The sequence below is a fragment of the Pistacia vera genome, unplaced genomic scaffold, assembly GCF_008641045.1.
Source record: "Pistacia vera cultivar Batoury unplaced genomic scaffold, PisVer_v2 Contig430, whole genome shotgun sequence".
Taxonomy (NCBI): domain Eukaryota; kingdom Viridiplantae; phylum Streptophyta; class Magnoliopsida; order Sapindales; family Anacardiaceae; genus Pistacia; species Pistacia vera.
The window spans coordinates 202,558-225,642 of NW_022196258.1; the positions used below are offsets into that span (position 1 = coordinate 202,558).

General features: G+C 38.2%; 3 protein-coding genes and 1 pseudogene across 7 annotated transcripts; 3 read left to right on the forward strand and 1 right to left on the reverse strand.

The window, feature by feature from the left end:
- The first annotated feature begins 728 nt into the window (after positions 1-728).
- LOC116143417 (pentatricopeptide repeat-containing protein At1g13040, mitochondrial) lies at positions 729-5,464 on the forward strand. 5 transcript variants are annotated; one of them, XM_031428871.1, is made up of 5 exons: positions 729-2,464; positions 3,205-3,320; positions 3,609-3,714; positions 5,294-5,367; positions 5,451-5,464. In XM_031428871.1, exon 1 carries the CDS (start codon positions 905-907, stop codon positions 2,456-2,458), a length of 1,554 nt encoding a protein of 517 aa, XP_031284731.1. In that variant the 5' UTR covers positions 729-904; the 3' UTR covers positions 2,459-2,464; positions 3,205-3,320; positions 3,609-3,714; positions 5,294-5,367; positions 5,451-5,464. The 5 variants fall into 5 exon arrangements, with proteins under 5 accessions (XP_031284731.1, XP_031284727.1, XP_031284729.1 ...); XM_031428867.1 differs by having other exon boundaries at positions 4,651-5,458; XM_031428869.1 differs by lacking the exons at positions 5,294-5,367; positions 5,451-5,464 and adding an exon at positions 3,806-4,255.
- Positions 4,766-5,712, forward strand: LOC116143440. Its single transcript, XM_031428909.1, has 2 exons — positions 4,766-5,090; positions 5,210-5,712. The coding sequence occupies exons 1-2, from the start codon at positions 4,766-4,768 to the stop codon at positions 5,710-5,712; spliced, it is 828 nt and encodes a 275-aa protein (XP_031284769.1).
- A 7,372-nt stretch (positions 5,713-13,084) lies between these two features.
- Positions 13,085-14,104, forward strand: LOC116143441 (NDR1/HIN1-like protein 13). The gene has a single exon (XM_031428910.1). The coding sequence runs from the start codon at positions 13,085-13,087 to the stop codon at positions 14,102-14,104; it is 1,020 nt and encodes a 339-aa protein (XP_031284770.1).
- Positions 14,105-15,542: 1,438 nt separating this feature from the next.
- On the reverse strand, positions 15,543-19,007 carry LOC116143442 (annotated as a pseudogene).
- Between the last annotated feature and the right edge of the window lie 4,078 nt (positions 19,008-23,085).

The following is a 23,085-nucleotide window of genomic DNA, read 5'->3' on the forward strand; positions in this document are numbered from 1 at the left end:
AGTTGGTGAAGCAGTGAAATTTATTTATATGGAGCACGGTCATTCTGTATTTAAGTCCAAGGCATATATTATAGTCAATAAAATTGGGCGGAAATCAATCAATCAATCCCTCTTTCAAATTGTTTAAAGTCTTTAGAAGAATATCCACGAAGCCGTCGTTAGTATGCTATGCTATGCTACTTTGGACCAATACCACTTCATCTTCTAAGAATTAAATGCCAACGTCTATTAATTCACTACATTTCTTTTGGCCATGCAAGTGCCCATTAGTTTGGGAGCGAAATAGTTTTTGGAAGTGAGAAATATTAATGACCTTTGATGCGGTGCATGAGTTTTTAACCTTATGAGTCTAAGTCTAAGTATTCGACCATTATACATGGTTAAAGACCTACTAGAGAGTGGAGCAAAAGTCACAACACAACAAAAGATTTGGAATGTTCGTCCTCCAAACTTTTAACTTATTATGAAACAAGGTTGCGTGTTGACTGTTCGAGTGACATTTTTTATATTTATTAAGCTTTAAGTAAATGATCGATTTGACATCGGATGTTCTTCTGAAAGAAATATTCATTGTTTAAAGCCCATTAGGTGTCACAGCCCATTTAGAGCGGACAAATTTGAATTTCTGGGCCTTCAAAGTGCAAATACATCTCCAGGACGCCACCTTCCTGCCTCGCTCTCACTCGCCAGTCTCGCTCTCTTTATTTAACTTGTAGGCAAACCGCACGCGGAAACCAAAAAGCCGTATCACCATTTCGGCATTACCTTTCTCTCATTTTCTATATAAATACACTTTCTTCATTTGTAGTTTCAGTCCTCTATCAATGGCTCTGATGCTGTAACTGTCAATGCATTGACTTCCCGTGCCACCATTTCCACTCATTATTATGCATTTCACCCTGATATGTTTCACAAACTGGGCGCCCAACGCCTGATATACCGTGCCCAAATCTCAAAGTTTGTGAAAGCTGGCCTCATCGATCAAGCTGTCCACGTGTTCGACGAAATGACTCAATCAAATTGTCGCGCTTTCAGCATTGATTACAATCGTTTCATCGGTGTTTTAGTTCGCCATTCCCGTTTTGAACTTGCCCAACATTATTACCAACAAATGGGCCCTCTAGGCTTCTCTTTAACACCCTTCACTTATTCTAGGTTTATTTCAGGTTTATGTAAAGTCAAGAATTTTGGTTTAATTCACATTCTTTTAAATAACATGGATAGGCTTGGTCTTGTGCCTGATATTTGGGCCTTTAACATTTATTTGAGTCTTTTGTTTTCTGAGAACCGGATTGAGTTAGCTTTGGAAGAGTTTGATAAAATAGTTAATAAAGGAAGGGAGCCTGATGTTGTTACATATACAATTATCGTTGATGGGTTGTGCAAAGCAAAGGAGTTTGATAGAGCTGTTCAAGCTTGGAAACAGATGATTGAAAAAGGGATAAAACCAGATTTAAAAGCTTGTACAGCGCTTGTTATTGGGTTGTGTGACGGTGGGAAAATTGATTTAGCTTATGAGTTAACAGTAGGTTCAATGAAGGGAAACGTTGAGTTTGGCTTGTTAATTTATAACACGTTGATTAGTGGCTTTTGTAGGGTTGGTAGGATTGATAAGGCTAGTGCAATAAAGAGGTTTATGACGAGAAATGGATGTGAGCTAGATTTGGTTACTTATAATGTGTTGTTGAATTATTACTGTGATGAGGTCATGGTGGGAGAGGCCGAGAAGCTGATGAAGAAGATGGAGAAGAGTGGGATAGAACCTGATGCATATAGTTACAATCAACTTCTTAAGGGCCTTTGTAAAGCTAGCAGACCAGATAAAGCTTATTTGTTAATGTTGAGTAAGATGGAGGCAAAAGGGTTATGTGATGTTGTATCATACAATACTATTATCAAAGCATTTTGCAAGGAAAGTCGTACTAGAAGAGCTTATAAACTGTTTGAGGAAATGAAACAGAAGGCGATTGCACCAGATGTAGTTACTTATACTATTCTAATAAAAGCGTTTCTTAGAGCAGGTAGTTCTGATTTAGCTAAGAAGCTTCTAGATCAGATGATGGGAATGGGTTTGTTGCCGGATCGTATATTTTACACTACAATTGTTGATTACCTATGCAAGAGTGGGAAAATTGAGATGGCTCATGGTGTTTTTCTGGACATGATAGAGCAGGGAATCACCCCTGATGTGGTTTCATACAATGCCCTCATTAATGGACTCTGCAAATCTTCTAGAGTAAGTGAAGCCATGCATCTCTACGAGGAAATGCAGACCAGAGGATCACATCCTGATGAAGTAACATTCAAATTGATTATTGGTGGGCTCATTCGAGAGAAGAAGCTTGAAATAGCTTGTAGTTTGTGGGATCAGATGATGGAGAAGGGTTTTACTCTTGATAATGCAGTTTCAGATACTCTAATCAAAGCTATCCATTCAGGAGATGTTGCACAACATTGAGAAATGGTAATTCACCCACTATACTCTGTCATGTGTTTGATGTTGATTTTATTTGGTGGTTAAAATTTTCTTCTTGAATGTTTTGCTCAACAGGCAGTTTTGAATTGCTTTATTTACCCCACTGGTAATGGGGCTATCCCGTTTCTACAGGCTGTAGCACCTCCAGTTATCCAATACCAATGCTAATAGCGGTGTTCTATTTCCACTATTATGAAATCCTCTCATTTCTATTAACATGTGCAAAATAATAATGGATTGGCTAGAAAGTTTATTGAATGATCTATTGGGCATAACTGTTGACATTGGTGCAATGATGTAGCATATTTTGCAGTGCTAGGAAGTCCAATATATTGTTCTTTTAAACTGAGATTTCAAGAAGCGTTGATGCCACCAGTAATATTTGTGGTTTTCAGCATTGCATTTTTTGATGCTTGTACTCTTTATACTTTCTTTAGGACAGCCAGGATTAATTTGTTGTTTCTGTTACTGTTTTATGCACTTATATAGCTGGTGATTTATCTACTATTTTTAAATATGCTGAGCCCTGACCCTCTGTTTTTAAGTAAAAGTCACTTAATTGGTGTCTTGATGCTGTACAAATGTTTCAATTCGCACATGTAATGGGGGATGATGGTTTAGAATTCATATTGGCGTTGACTGTTTGCGGTGCTAATATTTGAACAACTGAGCTGCCTAGATACTTCATGCCTCATTGTAATGTTATAATATAGGTTTCTGTATTTCAGGTTGAAGTTTATGGTGTTAATGTTATGTTCTCTGTCCTCTACTGCAAAGCTACTGATATTTTTGGTCTGCATTATCTTATGTTGCCGTGGCAGATTCTGAAAAGCGGGGCATTCAGGTTTGAGGTTCTAGATCTCTTATACTATAATGCTAGTATTTTATTGGTATCTAGGTGTTGGTAGATAAAAAAAAAGAAGAAGATATAATGGATGTCATGCGTACAAATATATGCCTTTTTAACTGTCTCATAGTTTTTTTTTTTTGGGGGGTGGGGGGGGGATTGCGCTGGTTCTATAAACCTTTTCAGTATTTGCTTTCTTATTTTAATTTTTTCCTTTCTAATTGCTAATAGAATTTGACATATTCTTTCATATGAACCCCTCCTCCATTTCTTTTCCCGCTTCAGCTTGAATCTGCATCTTATCTGGGCTTCTCCAGGACACACGACCTAATTTTTAAACAGAAGTGGAAGGGGATGCTTATGTTTGAAACCTTGAAATCCAGAAACAGAGGTATGCCTCTCCTTCTATTTCCTTTTTCCTCCGATGTCCAATGAATGTGTACTTGTGTTTTGGAATCATATATAGTATTCAAGGATGGCAGATTTTGAATACAGATGTCTATCATAGGCTAGCAGATTGAATGATCACAACCATCTGCAGCATTTTCAACTATTCTGGGCAGATTGAATGAATGGATCAAAGGTCTCATCAAATTGTTTGAAATTTGGTTAGCTGCCCTGTTTTAGCACTTTAATATGGAAGATGATACCAAACCCTGAGATTTGGGGATACAAGTAAAATATTTAGCGAAGGTGATGCGAGGAATCAGGAAATTGCTTTTGAGCTGGACTTAATTTCCAATTGCCTTAAGAGAATTTTAACAACAGTTGTCAGTCCACTCTGCAAAAATTGCCTGCTTGCTTGTTTCACATCATGGGTCTTTGTGTTTGTGTACTGATGCTGCTACTAGGACTCGTCTTTTGTCCTTTTAAATCCCCGGTTGACTAGAAACAATCAAACTGATTGTTAGTTAATATTATTGTGAGTTTAAATTGCTAGCTTCAAACTTCTTTTATTATGAGAAGTTTCGACGACAAATAAATAAATTAGTTATTATAAATATTTAAAATCGCCCTTTTATCCAAACCGTTTACAGTAACCTTTTTCCACCTATAGTATAATTTAACATGCTTCTGCTTATTTAGGGATTATATATAATTTTAGAATTTAACGTGTAATTAGTAAATGACTTATTATGGTAACGTAAATGGATAACAATTTGGCTATAGCTTAATTACAAAGCATCTAATAGGGTAATGAGGATTATTTGGAACCCCACTAGCAACTAGCAAGCAGTCGAAAAATGGGAATTAGCAACTGAAGATTACTTGCCTCCTTTACTCAGCTAACTTTGATTCTTTGCCTTTACATGAATCCTACTTGAAGTTGCGACGAAGTAATCGTCTTTTCCACTCCACCGCCACAACTCCTCTTTTCATCACCTTTGTGCTCCTCATAATCATCGTCCCTTACATTACATTTCATTTGGCAATTTATCACCATGAGTCACCACCATGAAATCAACCCTCACTTTTGCCCACAACATCATGAGCCACACCCACCATCAGGGATGACACCACCACAGAGTCAAGACCAAATTCATCCAACCTCCCCATGGATCTGGCCACCAACTCAACGACCAACAATCCCACCACCAAAGGTGGATCCTATGGGTCAATGGGGGGCATTGGTACCACATGGTAGTGCACCAAAGACACAATCAACCCGTTTACAGGCACAGGAACCTGCACCACGGTTTCCACCCCAATATACTGGTGCACAGGCTGCACAACCACCAAAGCATCAACGGCATGGGCGCCAACAAAGTCCACTGGAGCGACAAGTACACCAACGCCCGATTTTCCGTCTAGCACCTCGTCGAACCAAACTACACATGGTTTCTTGCAGGCTTTTGTGCATATCTTTTGGCTAATCATTATTCTAGGAGGCTTAATTGTCCTAATAGTCTATCTTGTGTTTCGCCCACATGGCCCAAGTTTTGAAGTGTCTAGTGTCACCTTAAATGCAGCATATCTAGACGTGGACGTTTTGCTCAATGCCGATCTCACTGTGCTCGCTAAGTTCATAAATCCTAACAAGAAAGTAAGGGTGGACTTCAATTACGTAGTCCTTGATCTTTACTATGGAAACACCCTGATTGCGTCTCAATATGTTGAACATTTCAGAGCAGAAAGGCGTCAGACAAAGCTTGCCAGTGTTCATATGGTAGCGAGTCAGGTTCAGCTTCCCTCGGATGAAACCGAACGGCTTAAGAGAGAAATAGAGAGAAATCATACTGAATTTCAAGTTAAGGGAGTGTTCCGGGCACAATCGAATTTGGAAAGTTTCGTGCGCTACTCGTATAGACTGTATAGACTTTGCACAATTGTGGTGACTAATCCTCCTGGTGGAGTCTTAAAAGCTGTCAAATGCAAATCTAAACGTTGAGAAGGATACTTTTTTGAAATTACCCATTCTTTACTTGTTTTACATTCGTACGAGTATGAATTCAGAATTAATTTATCAGTCTTTTGAGAGTAGATGTTCCGATGCACCATGTTTCATTCACAATCTTAAAAAAACAAACCTTTCTTCAGCTTCTATTCTCGTGTAAATTTTGCTTGTAGATGAGATGATGGGATTATTAATTGCTTTTGCAAGAATGGGAAAATTGGGATGGCTTGTCAATAAACACAATTGTGGAATAATATTATGATAATTTCATTGATTGTAATTTTACAATATACAGTATGAGCTTGGAACAAAAACATTTACAAGGAAAAAATAAAGGAATTAATTACAGAATATTACAAAAAATATCCTATAATTGTGAAAGAAATAATATCTTATAATTAAGAATATTGATCGTATCAATCTCTTAATTAAAAAATATTCTAACAATATTGACCATATTAATCTCTTAATTATGGAATATTCTAACACTCCCCCTCAAATTAGAGTATGAATATCGCACATGCCTAACTTGTTTAAAGCGTCATCAAACGCATTGTTGGCTACGATTTTGATAAGAATGTCGGCTAATTGATCTTTAGACTTCACAAAAAGAAATATAGTAGCTTCCAGTTTTTCCTTAATGAAGTGTCTACCAATTTTTACATGCTTTGTTTAATCGTGTTGAACTGGATTGTGGGCAATCTCTATAGCTGAAGTGTTATCACAATACAACTTCATTGCATCTACAGAGTCAATCCCCAAATCTTTTAACAAGTTCCTCAACCATAGTAGCTCACACATTCTTAAAGCCATGCCTTTGTACTGAGCTTCTGCACTTGACCTTGCTACTACCGGTTGCTTTTTACTCTTCCAAGTAACAAGGTTTCCCTCTACAAAAGTAAAGTATCCTGAAATAGATCTTCTTTTATCAGCTGAACCAGCACAATCTACACCAATGAAACCTTCTACCTTTAGATGATTGTGCTTAGTGAAAAGCTTTACCTAGAATAGACTTCAAATACCTCAATATACGTTCCACAACATCCATGTGAAGTTTACGAGGATCATGCATAAATTGGCTGGCTCACTACACATACTGAATAAATAATATCTGGTCTAGTGTGAGACAAATAAATCAATTTTCCTATAAGTCTATGGTATCTTGCCTTATCAGTAGAAGTTGTATCCAAACAATGAAACAACTTATGATTTTGTTCAATAGGAGTATTCGCAGGCTTACATCCAAGCATACCTGTTTCAGTTAACAAATCAAGAATGTATTTTCGTTGAGATAAAAAAAATACCATTTTTTGATCTGGCTACCTCAATCCTAAGAAAGTACTTCAGGTCACCAAGCTGTTTCATTTCAAATTCTGAGGACAAGTGTCATTGTAAGTTTTCGATTTCATCTTGATCATCACCTGTCACCACCATATCATCAATATAGATAATCAAAGCAGTAATTCTACCCTTTTGGTGCTTTAAAAACAAAGTGTGATTTGAGTTGCTTTGTTTATAGTCGAAGTTCTTCATAGACTTGGTGAATCTGTCGAACCAAGCTCTTGGAGATTGTTTTAAACCATACAATGCCTTCTTGAGTTTGCACACTTTTGTTACATTAGAGTACTTCTCCATAACCAGAGGAAGAACCATATACACTTCTTCTGTAAGATCTACATGCAAGAAAGCATTTTTTTACATCAAATTGAAGAAGTGGCCAATCCCGGTTAATTACAAATGATAGGAGCACTCTAACTATGTTAAGCTTGGCAACTGGTGCAAAAGTATCTTGACAGTCAATCCCATAAAACTGCGTATACGCTTTAACCAACCGAGTTTTGTACTTTTCAATGGTCACATCTACCTTATGCTTAACCGCAAATACCCATCTACACTCCACGGTCTTCTTTCTCTTCGGTAAAGGCACAAGTTCCCAATTAGCGTTTTTTACAAGTGCTACCATTTCTTCAGCCATGGTTTGGGTCCATCTAGCATCTGTCAAAGCTTCTTGCATTTTACTAGGAATAGAGATAGACGATAACTATAGCATATAAGACGCATATGACTTGGACAATTTTTCCGAATATACGTGATCACTTATAGGATTTTTAATGGTTGGTATACCATGGTTAGAACGAGCTAGAAGACAATATTGAGACAATTACGATTCAAAATTAACATCATCAACGATCGTAGAATAAGGATTAGTGGGTACCTTTGAATGAGTCTTAGGAGAAGATTGATCCAATGGTTGTATTGGATTGTTAGGAGACATTGTAATATCGTGGAGGAATCATCTTCGAAGCTTAGAGCCGTTTGTTCAACAACTGGGAACCTTTCCCCTTCATTAGGTCGATCGATGGTATCACTTCCAGTTGTCTGGAATAAATCAGAGACAGAGTCTTCATCCGTAAATTCCTTGATCACCCGGTTTTCTTCTTTTGGTTCTTTTGGTTGTTTGGGAAAGATCCGAAACAAATAATTATTTTCCATAGCATCTCTAGATGTTCTATTTCTTTCATCTAAATCTTTGAGAAAAAATCCATGTAGTTCTTCATGATTAATCACTTCATATTGATTCTCCCCCTGAAGCGGTAAATCAGTCATCGGTGTCTTATAGAAAAGTTCTTTCTCATGAAAAATAACTTCCATAGAAACATAAAATCTCTAAGAAGATGGATGATAACACTTGTAGCCCTTTTGACTAATCACATATCCCACAAAAAAACACACTTCACTGCATGAGACTCAAGCTTAGTCCATTGATGTGGATGCAAATGGACATAGACCACACATCCAAAAATTTGAGGAGCCAAAAGTACCACCTATGGAAGAGTGCAATGATCAGAGAAATCATCCAATGGTCTTCTAAAATTGAGAACACTAGATGGTGTACGGTTTATTAAGTAGAACGTTGAATTCAAGGCGTCACCCCACAAGTGAGAGGGCATGACCTCCAATTAAGAGAGATCGAGTAACTTCTAATAACTATCTGTTTTTCCACTCTACAACACCATTTTGTTTAGGAGAATAAGGACATGTTGTTTGGACAATAATCCCTACTGAGTGCATGAATTCTGTCAATTATTGCTTGAAGTATTCTCCCCCATTATCAAAATGAAGGACTTTTATTGGAATACCAAACTGAGGAGTTACCATTTGATGAAACAAGCGAAAAACCGAGTAAGCATCACTCTTATGCTTCAATTGATAAACCCAAGTCATTCGAGTGCAATCATCAACAAAAATTACAAACCACCTTATCCCATTAAGAGTAGAAATTGGTGCTAGTCCCTAAACATCCGAATGAATTAATGAAAAAGGCAGATTTGCTTTATTATCACTTAAATGGAAAATAGTACGATGACTTTTTGTCATTACACAAGTTTCACAACTAAAATCCGAAAAATGACATCCACTAAAAAAAGAGGGAAATAATCTCCTAAGATAGCTTAAACAGGGATGTCCTAGTCTCTTATGCCGCAACCAAATTTCCTTCTTTTTCTTATTCATCAAATCTTCCTTTAGCAAGTGAGTTTGTCCTTCTTTGTTACATTTTGTCTACAACTGCCAATTTTCTCCTTGGTATGGATGTCCTAAAAAACACAATGAGTAGGAAAAAATAGAGCAATACAATTATGAGATTTGGTTAATTGATTAACAGAGAGAATATTACAATTGAATGATGGCACAAATAAGACATCTTTGATAGCGAAGGTGGGGGATAACGGGATTGTACCAACTCCAATAACTGAAGATGATACGCCATTAGCATTGGTAATGATAGTTTTGGAATATAACGATCACAAGTCATATGGTTCGTTGGACTAGAGTCAATTATCCAATCACTATTTCCAATAAAAGACATACCTAACTTAGCAGTAAATCCAGGAATTGTGGTTAGATTCCCCTTCAGATTAATGTCTTCCTCATTAGCACTAGAAGATATCTGAGACGCTTTCTTGCCCTTTGGATGCCAATCCGGATATCCATGGATTCAAAAGCATGTATCCACCGTATGACAAGTACCATTACAGTGAGTAAACTTTCAATCCTTGTTTGAGGTAGGCATTTTTCGAGAGGCCATTACAACCCCTTCTCCAATTTTCCCTCCAAGCATAGCATCTTGGTGATTAGCTTCCCCAGAAACCATAGCATAATACAGCTTGTAAATCTGGAAGTGGTTTGGTAGCAAGCACGTGACCTCAAACTCCATGTAATTGAGGGCCAAGACCAGCCAAAAACATATACACATGTTGGGAATTAAGCTTAGTGGTATATTTCACAATATCATTTGTACACTCCATAGTATAGTCATCAATATTATCAAGTTTTTGTCATATTTTTTGTAGTTTGCCAAAATAAGAAATAACAGAACCTTCATTTTGGCAAATAGAAATTACCTCGCAGTATAGTTGATAGACTTTTGATGCATCCTGGTCAACCGAATATGTCCGTTTGGCAACCTCCCGTATTCCCTTCGCCGTAGCTAATGGAAGGAAGAGAGATGTGATGTCCTTTGTTATTGAGTCAAGGAGCCAAGATTTGACCAAGTAGTTTTCATCTTCCCATGCTTCATATTCCTTCGAACGAACATCTTTTGGTGCAGCCTTATTACCCAAAATAAAACACCAACGTTTCCTCCCACGAATCTTATTTTGAGTGTTGAAAGACCACTCTACATAATTGGTACTAGCAAGTCGTTCCGGAGTGATTAGAGAAGGAATTTCTTGCATATGGAATCCAGCCAATATAGTAGTAGATTTATTCTTCTTTAGAGAATTATTACTACTTTCTTCTAAATCACCCATAACAGTAAAGATTTAAAAAAAGAAAAAGAAAAAACTTCACAGCAGAATGATATGAAAAGAAACAACAATTGTGAACATAGGACCGAGCTTCAATTCCTAGGTTAAAGAAGAGGAGATTGAAGAAGGCTCTGATACCATGTCAATAAACACAATTGTGGAATAATTTTCTGATAATTTCATTCATTGTAATTTTACAATATATAGGCTAGATACAAGAACATTTACAAGGAAAGAATAAAAGAATTAATTACAGAATATTACAGAAAATATCCTATAATTATGAAAGAAATAATATCCTATAATTAAGAATATTGACCATATCAATCTCTTAATTATAAGATATTCTAACAATATTGATCATATCAATCTCTTAATTATAGAATATTCTAACATGGCTCATTGAGTTTTTATTAATATGAATATGATTGAAAAGGAAATCATCCCTTACGTGGTTTCATACAATGCCTTCATAAACGAGCTTAGCAAATCTTCTAGAGTAACTCTGGCCATGCATCAATGCTAGGAAATGCAAACTAGAGGATCAAATCCCAATGAAGTAACATTCAAATTGATGATTAAAGGAATGGATCAAAGGTCTCATCAAATTGTTTGAAATTTGATTAGCTGCCTTGTTTTAGTGCTTTAATATGGAAGATGATACCAAACCCTGAGAGTTGGGGATACAAGTAAACTATTTAGCGAACGTGATGCGAGTAAGGATGTATACGAGTCGAGTATCTCGGTAATCGAGCTCAGCTCGTGATGAACAATAGCGAACTCGAGCTGGAGCCGAGCTTAGTTGAGCTTCAATATTCGTGTTCGAGCTCGAGCTCGCGAGTATGAAGTTGCACTCGAGCTCGAGCTTGAGCTCTCTTAAACAAGCTCAAATAAGCTCGAGCCTAATTGAGCTCGGTACAGTTGTAAATTACTGTATGTCAGCAATATATATATATATCACCTGGCAGTCTGGCACCTCATTTTCTCTTTCTTCTTTTCACCTACCACCTCATTTTTTTTATTTTCTCTTTCTCCCCTCATTTTCTCTTTCTTCTTCTCACCTGTCACCTCATCTTTTTTTTTTTTTTTCCTCTCTTTCTCCCCGTCCTCTTCTCTTTCTGCATTATTCTCTTCTCTTTTCTTACTTCTTCAGATCTTCTCCTTCGTCTTTTTTTTTTTTCTTTCTCCCCATCCTCTTCTCTTTCTTCTTTACTTCTTCCATATTCTCTTCTCTATTCTCACCTCCTCTTCTCTTTCTTCTTCTGCTTCCTCAGATTTTCTCCTTCATTATTTTTCTTTCACATTCTAAGCTCGAATGGAATCAAAGATGAATGAAGGTGAAAGAGAAGATGGATGAAGTTGGATTTTTGAAGCCGAAAGAAAAAAAAAAGAAACATATTAGTTTGACTAGTTTTATGTCCAGTCCGGTTTGACCGTCAATCTGCTACTGTTTAAGCGGAGAGTTAGGACTTAGGACTTAGGGTTGAATGAAAAAAATCCCAAATGGGTTTTGAGTTTTTGTTTGAGCTTTGAAATAGGTTTATAGTTTTTGTCTGTGAATGGTCATGGATGTTGTTTGTAATTTTGATAACTTAAAAATAAAACAACTTTTGAAATCTTGCAAATTGGCCCCCGAAGCTCGTTTAAGCTCGCGAGCTTGACGAGCTGAGCTCAGATCGGATCAAACTCGGCTTGCCACTGTTCACGAGCTGCTTGAGCTCGACTGGTTCCGAGTCGAACTTGAGCTTACGACGAGCCGAGCTCGAGTAGCTCGCAAGCTACTCGGCTCGTGTCTCATCCCTAGATGCGAGGAATCAGGAAATTGCTTTTGAGTTGGACTTAATTTCCCATTGCCTTAAGAGAATTTTTAACAAGAGTTGTCAGTCCACTCTGCAAAATTGCTTGCTTGTTTCACATCATGGGTCTTGTATTTGTGTGCTGATGCTGCTACTAGGACTCGTCTTTTGTCCTTTTAAATCCCCGGTTGACTAGAAACAATCAAATTGATTGTTAGTTAGTATTATTGTAAGTTTAAATTGTTAACTTCATTGAAGAAAACAATACTCTTCAAAGCTGCTGTTTATTTATTTAATCAATAATATTTATAAATTTTAGCGGGAAAATAGGTTTGGCAAATGTCATTTCCTTTTTTCCACGTATTGGCTTTGAGCCTTTGACCCTGTAGCTGTAAGTTTCTAATTTAACGTGCTTCTGCATATTTAGGGACTATATATAATTCTAGAATTTAACGTGTAATTAGTAAATGACTTGTTATGGTAACGTAAATGGATAACAATTTGGCTATAGGGTAATGAGGATGAATGGAACTCCACTAGCATAAATAATAGAGCAGTCGAAAAAGGGAATTAGCAACTTAAGATTACTTACCTCCTTTACTCAGCTAATGTTTGATTCTTTGCCCTTACATGAATCCTACTTGAAGTTGTGACGAAGTAATCCTCTTTTCCACTCCACTGCCACATCTCCTCTTTTTATCACCTTTGCGCTCCTCATAATCATCGTCCCTTACATTACATTTCATTTGGCAATTTATCACCATGCGTCGCCACCCTGAAACCAACCCTTATTTTTACTCGCAACAACATTCTCAGTTGCCAACACCAACACCAACACCAACACCACAGCATGAGTCACCACAACATCAAGAGCCACACCCACAAACCGAACCATCAGGGATGACACCGCCACAGAGTCACGACCAAATTCATCCAACCACCCCATGGATCTGGCCACCAACTCAACGACCAGCAATCCCGCTACCAAAGGCTGAACCACTGGGTCAATGGGGGGCATTGGTACCACAGGGTACTGATGGTAGTGCACCAAAGACACAATCAACCCATTCACAGGCGCAGGAACTTGCACCACACTCTCCACCCCGACATACTGGTTCACAGGCTACACAACCACCAAAGCATCAACGGCACAGGCGCCAACAAAGTCCACGGGAGCAACAAGCACACCAACGCTCTTATTTCGGTCTAGCACCTCGTCGAACCAAACTACACACATGGTTTCTTGCAGGCTTTTGTGCAATCTTTTGGCTTGTCATTATTCTAGGAGGCTTAATTGTCTTGATAGTCTATCTTGTGTTTCGCCCACATAGCCCAAGTTTTGAAGTGTCTAGTGTCACCTTAAATGCAGCATATCTAGACGTGGACGTTTTGCTCAATGCTGATCTCACTGTGCTCGCTAAGTTCATAAATCCTAACAGGAAAGTAAGGGTGGACTTCAGTTACGTAGTCCTTGATCTTTACTATGGAAACACCCTGATTGCGTCTCAATATATTGAACCTTTCAGAGCAGAAAGGCGTCAGATAAGGCTTGCCAATGTTCATATGGTAGCGAGTCAGGTTCGGCTTCCCTCGGATGAAACCGAACGGCTTAAGAGAGAAATAGAGAGAAATAAAATTGAATTTCAAGTTAAGGGAGTGTTTCGGGCACGATCGAATCTGGGAAGCTTCCTGCGCTACTCGTATAGACTGTATGGACATTGCGCAATTGAGGTGACTGATCCTCCTGGTGGAGTCTTAAGAGACCGTCAAATGCAAAACTAAACGTTGAGAAGGATACTATTTGGAATACAATTCTTTACTTGTTTTACACTCATACGTGTATGAATTCAGAATTAATTTATCGGTCTTTTGAGAGTAGATGTTCCGATGCACCATGTTTCATTCACAATCTTTAAAAAAAAAAAAAAAAAAAAAAAAAGCCTTTCTTCAGCTTCTATTCTCGTGTTAAATTTAGCTTGTAGATGGGATGATGGGATTATTAATTGCTTTTGCAAGAATGGGAAAATTGGGATGGCTCATTGTGTTTTTATTGATAGAGATTAGAGTAGGATCATCCCTTGCGTGCTTTCAACAATGCCTTCATAAATGAGCTCAGCAAATCCTAGAGTAAGTGAGGCCATGCATCAATACTAGGAAATGCAAACTAGAGGATCAAACCCTATGAACTAACATTCAAATTGATGATTGGTGTCTGGTTTCCGTTAACATGTGCAAAAGAAAGATGAATTGGCCTGGAAGTTAATTGAATGGTTTGTATTAGGGAATGCTTTTTCAAGGATCTATTGTGGCATTGTACAAGTACAACGATGGAGTGCCAGAAAGGGTAAGTTAATTGAACCCGATATTTGGGCATAACATAATCATATAGACCAAATCGTTCTACCTACAAGAATCTAATTGGGTGGTTGAAGAACATCATCAACGGAAACCCAGTAGATATAGAATAGATTAATAGAGCAGTCGAAAAAGGGAATCACCAAATAAAGGATTACTTGCCTCCTGCATGAGCTAATGTTCGAGCTTCACCTTTACAAGGATCTTAATTGAAGTTGTGACCAAGCAATCAATCCACTCCACGTCACAACTCTTTTATCACCCTTGTGCTCCTCAGAGTCAAAATCATATTATGGTTACTTACGGTCCTCCTATCAGAGTCATAAAATAAGTCAAAGGCACCAGTAGTTTGAACCATTTTTGGAATTAGAAAATATTTACTTGTTCTAACTTATTTTTACCTATAAACTAAAAATTTATTGTCTTTCTTGTCCTTCAGCACAAGTTGTATTTCTTTTTACTTATATGGATGCTCCTTCCAAAATGTTTATCTAAAATCTTAGAAATGGAAACTTTTACGCTTTTGTTTGAGGTCCAGATTGTTGGAGCATGTGTTAAGCATATAACTCATGAAAGGGCATAAAGTAAATGTCTAGTGTTCACCATAATCTACCAAAAAAGAATTCTTTCCTAAGGAAAACAAAGCCTGGCAAACAAATGCGATGTTTTTGACCAACAATGGGAAAAGCGATACAAACACTTATCATAGCACAAAAACTGGACAAGGAGAAAGCTTATCCTGACAATTATTTACAAAAGATGAACAACAAAACATTTCTTGAAGACCAGGACCTGGCGCCCATAAGCCTTCACTAAGGATCGACACTAGTTCAGATTCTTCATAAACCCACACCCACATCTCACTTTAGAAATCATTAGCAGCGCCAGAATGATGAGAAAATGACAAACAAAATTTACTTAAAATCCGGTAATAATCTCCTGTCAGGAAAGGGTGCCTGAGGGCTTCATGAGCTGTTAGTCTGTTGGAAGGATCATACCTAAGAACCCTTGCCAGAGATCTATTAGGTATCCAGCGAGTGATCTACATGCTGCATTACTATGTTCTACAAAAAATACAAATAAAAACACACTAATGACAATTCTTTTTCATTGTGAGGTAATAAAAATGAAATGAGTATAAATGATATAACTATAATTAAATCACTAAACATGCCCCAAAACCAAAGGCTAAAATATATAAGGTTTTATACACACTGGAGACGAGGTAAATTAGGACACGCTTAATGCTTTCCCGAGATGTGCCCTCTGGCAGTCCAATCTACCTCTTCTCACATACTTCTCAGCATGTTTGTGAACCAGTAACAAACAATAAACAATTCTAAAAATAGATGAACAGATAAAAGAATGGATAAAAAATAAGAAACCCTTAAAGGGCACACACCCAACTCTTTTTAAACATGTGCTGGGGTAATGGGCCTAAAACCTTTCCACATGGCCAAGTGCTCTAAGTTTTCATGTGTCTGAAACAAGCTTCTCCCTGCAAATAAAAAAAATATTTTTTCCCTGGTATAAGAAAAAGAATTTCATTGACATTCCATCACCTTCATACCATCTTATGCATTCGCCAACAGTATACTTTTGAGAGTTAACATACGAGCACAATTCCACCAAGACAACCAACACTCCATATGTCACATGGATAACTCCATCCAAGTCCTGAAATCAAATAACCTCAATTCCAGAAATGTAATGTCAAGAATTATATGGGGGAAAAAGCAAAAGCATACCAAGAATAACCTCGGGTGCACGGTAGTGCCTGGTAGAGACAATATAATTGTGATCTTGATGCATATGCTGTGCTGCCAAATCATAACCTTAATAGCACCTGACTTGGCAACCTCTTGTAATAGGTTCCCTCTGTATTGACCGAGACGTAAGCTGCAAAAAAAAAAGAAGTTAAAAACTCAAACATTGAAATTAACAGAAAGATGCCAAAACTCCCCAAAAGAAAAAAAACTGAATTGCAAAGCCAGAAAGGGCACTGCTATATTTCACACTAATAAGAGCATAATGACAAAAGCAACCTACCTTGTAGTCAGGTATTTTTATGTATTCTGGAGAAACAAAAAGTATGTTCTCAGGTTTCAAGTCTGTATGGATGAGGCGCAAGTCATGCATGACTGCATATAAAAGAAAATGAGAGCAAGCATAGCAGTAATAGCATTAATATTGTGATCCCGCATCAATATTTTACTCAGAAACGATGAATGCCTCTGAGGAAAATAAATAAATAAAAATGCAACAGAAGATTAATTGATAACAACAAAACAGCAATTAAGTTCAATGAGCGTGACGTAGTTCACACAATTTCAAAAAACTTGTCACCATGGGAAGAAGTAATAGCAAACATACATGCTACACATCTCAACAGTTGTTGCCAATCTCGCGGACTAGATCAACAGGAAAGGGGCGATAATTATTTTTCGAGAAAATCGTATGGCTTGGTCCAAGCATTTCAAAGACCTGTTAAGACCATTTAAATCCACCAAGCTATTCTCACATATATAAAAATTAAGGGAAGTGTATCATAGAAAATCAAATGAATACTTACTATACAATTGGTACGATAGTCAAACCAGCTCCGTATTTGAACACAACTGCAAAAATAAACCCACTTAAACGATGACAAAAATTACAAAGTGAAAACGGTAAGCAAAGTACACTCACCGACGGCCACTTTTGTCATTCTTCGGTAACTGTAGCACATCAATCTCTGTCATGCTGATCACGGTATTTCTTAATACTACGCACAACTTTTATGGCCACCGTCTCTCCTGTTTCCTATCCAAGCAATCCAAAACTGACCAAAGGTTCCTGTACTAAAAAGAAAAAAGTATTCAAAAATATGCATAATTCAGGACAGAGACCATCAAGAGAAGAACATAACTTTAGGTAGAATCTAAGGAAATCTAACCTTCGCCCAGTTTTCTGAGTATCTATCTGCAAATGAACAAATAAGAGAGCATAAGGGAAACTCAAAGACCAAAACAAATGAAGAATGAAAAATCCAAAACAATAAGAATCAAGTGCCAAAATAAACAAGTTTTTAACTTGAAAGAAAGAATTTTCTAGATACTCATCAAGGGAAGATGAAATCAATAAATCAGTAAAGGGCAAGTAATTTAAATCTAAAACTGCACCTAGATCTTGAAGCAGACAAGAGGTGTCTATTAAATTGGCAGTTCATCACCGTATATAGCTAATATCTTTTCCTTCACTGTGATGGGCAGGGAGAAAGGACATTATGTATGTGATGCACGACATATAAAATGCCATTGGAACATATTATTGACAATAGTGTTTTCCAACTCAACATGGTTCTCCAACTCCAAAAAATAAGAGACATGCAGCTAAAGAGCCATGATTTTCTGAAAACTAGTAGCACAGCCCATCATAGAGACTCAAAAATGTCTTGATAGCATAAATGATAAAGAATTCAAGGAATCAAGACAAGAAGAGAGGAGGAAAAATGACTAATATGTTAACAGAAAATTTCTTCCATCAGAAAGAAAGCACAGAATGAATTATAGCAAGAGTACATCAATAATAAAAATATTCTTCAATAATAATGATCAAGTGTAATTACAGCGAGAAGATAAATTTTCTCCGAGCGCAAATATGTAATGCCCATCTTTTCCTTCATTTCGCCTTCGGGGAGAGCCATTTGAGCTAATCCCTTTACAAACAGATAGCATGGTCTAAGGGTACCCTGAAGGTCCATAGCTGGTCACACTCCAACATCTTGTCCACAATATATCCCTGACTGAGCCTACACACAGCCATTCATTATACTACACTAAACACAAAGTAATCAAATTGCCTTCTCACAATTAATTCACTTCCAAAACAACCCCCTATGAAACCATGGATACACAGAATATAGAGATTAAAAGAAGAAGAAGAAGAAAACCCAAATATCCTAACAGGAAATATACACAAACCAGATCAGTAATAAAGATCAAAATGAATCATTAAATACAAGAAAAGGAAATTGATTCTTTTTCCAACATAAACTTTTGCTCTAGAAAATAAAAAAAAAACTAAACTAAATCATCCAAATCATTCAGATATGAATACAGATTCAAATTTTTACGTTTCAGTGAAAGTATTCGAAGAAAAAATATTTTTTCGGGAAAAAAAAAAAAAAGAATCTAAACAAAATTGAGGATCAAAAACAAAAAAAGACAAAAAAAAAAAAAAAAAAAAAAGAAATCATACCTTTGCGAGAGCTTGAGGAGGTTCCCAAGCTAATCGAGGTCCTTCCTGGGACGACGATCCAGTGAGTGTGAGGAAACTCAACGTAGTCCATTCCATCTGCTACAAAAAAACTAACCTAGATTGATTTATGATTCATCGATACGCGACGGGATGATAGTGTTCTTCTCTCTCTCTCTCTTCCTTTTTTTTTTTTTCAATTTTCCCCAAAAATTTGCTCTAACCCTGGTTCTTTACTGAAAGCTATTCCTAGCCGTTGGATATGTTGCTGAGGGTGAATCTGTATCGTATATTTCTGACTTGACTATAGTTAGATACATACGTCTTGAGGTAAACCGCGGTTGAGTTAGTTTCTTTTTTTCTTTTTTTTCAAGTTTTATCTTTTTGGAATATTAGGTGGCCTTAGAAATGCGGGATGTTAAAAACTCAAAAATAAATAAATAAATATTGGGTGTTAAAGCAAAAGAGTAATACTAGCCAATAATCTAGTCTCACAACCTTTTTTTATAATCCTAATATGACAGTTGAGTTGGTAACTCTTACGTCAACTCTCACCACATCCAAGGCACTAAATGATTTTTGACCAGACACGAACGGTTCGCTTCTTAAGGATGAACGATCAATCTTTCATAAAGAATTATTGTCCGAAAGAATGATCGTTCCTTTATAAGAAATAATTGTTTTTTTATGAAAGAACAATCATTTCTCCATATGAATGGAAGAGTTATTCCTTATGAATGAACTGTTGTAGAAGTAAAAATCTACCCGTACGGAAGGAGGGTCTAATCTCGTGAGGTTGAGGCCACTAGCGATCTGCTGTACCTGCACACATAGAGAAACAAACGTGAAGCGACGGAAAACACTGGGGTGGTGTTTGCCATAGGCACTCTGACGCTCAAGTCAGCAAGGCTGAAAGAGACTGATTTAGTGAGGGCTAGGGAGTAGAGAGGTTACCAGAAGTCTAGTCGGGGACTGTGACTACGGCTGTGATGTGAAGTTCTCAAGCTGGAGCTCCGGGGTCTGAAGGTGTAGTGTAATCTCCTTGTGAGAGGGCTGACCTCTATTTAAATAGTGACTGTCTGGTCTCCCAATCCTGTTGGGATTGGGAGTTCTCGTAGCAATTCGTTTCCTCCAGGGATATATCTTTTGATCCCTTTATCCTGGCATGAAAGGGAGTCCAAGTATGACTCTGACGCGGACCTTGGAGGAATTGGGATAGTAGTGGACTTCTTTGTCAGTGTTTGAGTAGGAGTGTGATCCATAGGCGACAGTGGGCTCTGAACTTGTCCGTGGGCCTAAGAGATGTACTGAGATTGGGAGGCCTGGGTCCAGATGGTTTGGACTGACTGTACTTTGTACCGCATGGGCCTCGTCTGGGGAATTCTGGCTCGGGCCGCATCGGGACTGGGCCTAGGTTTTCCTTTTTGTCGGAAGTGTTATCCTATTTGGCCGAGGACAATTTTTGGCCCTAACAGTTTGCCCCCCCTCTCTGAGTTAAGGAGTGCTTAACTTAGAGAGTAAGCATCACCTGAGGAGTATTCGGTCGGCCTTCGTGGTAGACCGATTAGCCGCATGGCTGTGCCCGTAGTTAGGTAAGTTCTTCGGTACATTTGTTTGGTCGGATGGGGGCGACTCATGGTCGTGCTCGGTGCCCTTATCCGAGTCAGGGCGTTTGATCAATCCAATGGGATTCCATCGATCAGTGTTTGGGGCCGAATGGGCGAATAGTCCAGCGCACACGTACTGGCTCGGGGTGTCCGACCGAGTACAAAAATGAAGATTGGTCTGCTGAAGGTCCATTCGCTTGGTCCGCCTGGCCGAATGGGTGATTGAATGAGTTTACTCTGAAGGTGTGCTCAGCTGTTGCTACCAACTGAGTGGGTTACATTCGTCCCTACTTGGTTATGGCACTTTTGGGATTGGTCGAGTCCGAGCCAGCGTAGTCGCTCATTCGATTGAGATGACCGAGTGGTGAAGCTTATGCTTAGCAAAGGTGTTTGGTGTGATCCTGGGTAACCAAGGCTGGGTGGCTAGGTACGATGATGTCGATCCCACTCGGTAGGGTAACCCGAACGAATGGTTACGCCTCAGGGATTAAGTGCAGCTGGCTTGAATATCTTTTGACACATGTACAACTGGGATGCCCTCTAAATTTGGGCGGGAAAATTAAAAACTTGCGACTTTCAATGTCCATTCGTGTGGTGACATGTGTCACCTGACAGCTTTTGCTGATAAAATGTCTGGCTCGTAACTATTCATTTCATCTGCCATTTTTCTTTTCTTTTTCTCTCGTTTTCACAGCGTTTTCGCAGGGAAGGGTTTTTTGCGTTTTTAGGATTTTTCCGATCGCTTTTTCACAGTAAACGTCTTTTCTGGATCTTCTTTTTCCGATTTTTTGAATCGTTATTGTTTTGGCTTGTCTCTAGAGTAGTTTGGTGTTGATTTAGGGAGTCTTTTGGTGCGTGGAGAGGAATTGAAAGGGACAAACAGGAGGGTTTTTTCTTTGTTTGAAATGGTTCGACTGGGTTTTGGCCAGATTTTGAGTTTCCGGTGGGCCGAGGTTGTGGTTTGATTAGGTTTTTGCACAGGATTGGTGAGTGATTTGGGCAAGTATAACTGATTTCTGCAACTTTGGAGTTTTTGGGGTTTTGGAAAACAAAGGAGGATGAAAACAAGTTTGGGGGGGTCCTGGCTCGGCTCGTCTCGGTTTGCCCGACTGAGTCGAGTGGGTAAGTTAGGCTTAGATTTCAAATAGTTGAACAAGTTAGGAGAGGCAAGTCACCCGGTCGTACCGACCGAGTGGTTGGGCAATTGTAGGGACAACAAGGCTCAATAGGTACTCGGTCGACCAGGACGAGCGAGTGAGTACATAGCTGTCAAATTGTCCTGGAGCAGCTAGTAGTTTAGGGTGACTGAAACTGTAGAAAAAGTGGAGCTTTGAATTGGAGTCAGTCGGTTAGGGCGAGCATGTGCTAGTTAGAGCTGAATTTGGGACCAGGTCGGTCGGTTGTGAGGATCGATCAGGACTCTAGCTTGGGTTGTGAAAGTTGAGGTGAGGTGCGTTAACAGGGATAGGTTGGTCAGTGTCGAATGATGTGTGGTAGGTTAAAAGGGGCTCTTACGGTGTTGCTCGGTCGGTGGTGTAAGGCGTGTGGTAGTTCGACACTTAAGGATTTTGGAGTTTGGATTATGGGATCGACTCGGTCGGTCAGGTAGGGCGAATAGGTTGACATGTCATATTCACAATCATGTAATTCGAGTGGGGCTGGGGCAGATGTTGGGAATAAGTACGAACGTGCCCCTACCATAGTGATGATGCTCGAGGGGGACGTTCCGATGGGTGTACCGACTGGCGTTATGTAGCTGTTGGTGTGCTGTTGTAGGCAACCAAGATTAAAAACCTTCCTAACCTAACTATTGAACTGTAAATAGGGTAAGCAAGGGTTGATCCCACGAAGAGTGTCTAGCCGAATTTTCGATGATGTGAACAAGGCTAGGGGGTTTTGAGTAAAACAGAAAACAATCTTAGCAAAAACAAAAAAACACAAAAAAAAAAAAAAAAAAAAAAATTCAAATCAAAATCAATTAATATAACGAAACTTGGTCTCAATTAACATCCACCATCGGAATCTTGCAACTGATCATTGATGCAAAATTAAATCAATTCATACCTTGAATATTCACCGTTGGAACTATTTTTCTATCTCTCCTTAATTGTATTAATTAGGAAACAAGCGATCTTAATTAATCTTACCATTAAAAACCCTAGACAAGCGCTAAAGATTTAATCTAATGGCAGCCTTAAGAATTAGAGAATCGTGAAGCTAAACAACACAAACACAAGCGGTTGTATTTAATTTAGTTGAATGTTCTTCTTAGATTACTAATTCCTGACGCAGCAAATTATTAACCCTAATTGCTTCACAAGTTAGAGGGATCAAACAATTACGGATTTGATATCAAACTTAGCAGTAGATTGCAATAAATAATACACTAGTAGGCCTCCTAGTAATTAAATGCATCAATCATGAAGATATGCACAGAATAACATTCAATACTCAAACACGAAAATTGAACACTAAAATAAAATAGATTAGATCTCACAGTTGGTTGATTCCGAGGTCTTTGTTTCCGACGACCAAGTTACAAAAGCTTTAGCCACTCATGGCCAT

Excerpts from the sequence above, each read along its gene's own strand:
- LOC116143441 (XM_031428910.1), top strand. The coding sequence starts at position 13,085 with ATGCGTCGCCACCCTGAAACCAACCCTTATTTTTACTCGCAACAACAT.
- LOC116143417 (XM_031428871.1), top strand. The coding sequence starts at position 905 with ATGTTTCACAAACTGGGCGCCCAACGCCTGATATACCGTGCCCAAATC.
- LOC116143440 (XM_031428909.1), top strand. The coding sequence starts at position 4,766 with ATGAGTCACCACCATGAAATCAACCCTCACTTTTGCCCACAACATCAT. Across the intron at positions 5,091-5,209 it reads ACGGCATGGGCGCCAACAAA|GAGGCTTAATTGTCCTAATA; the intron begins GTCCACTGGAGC and ends TCATTATTCTAG.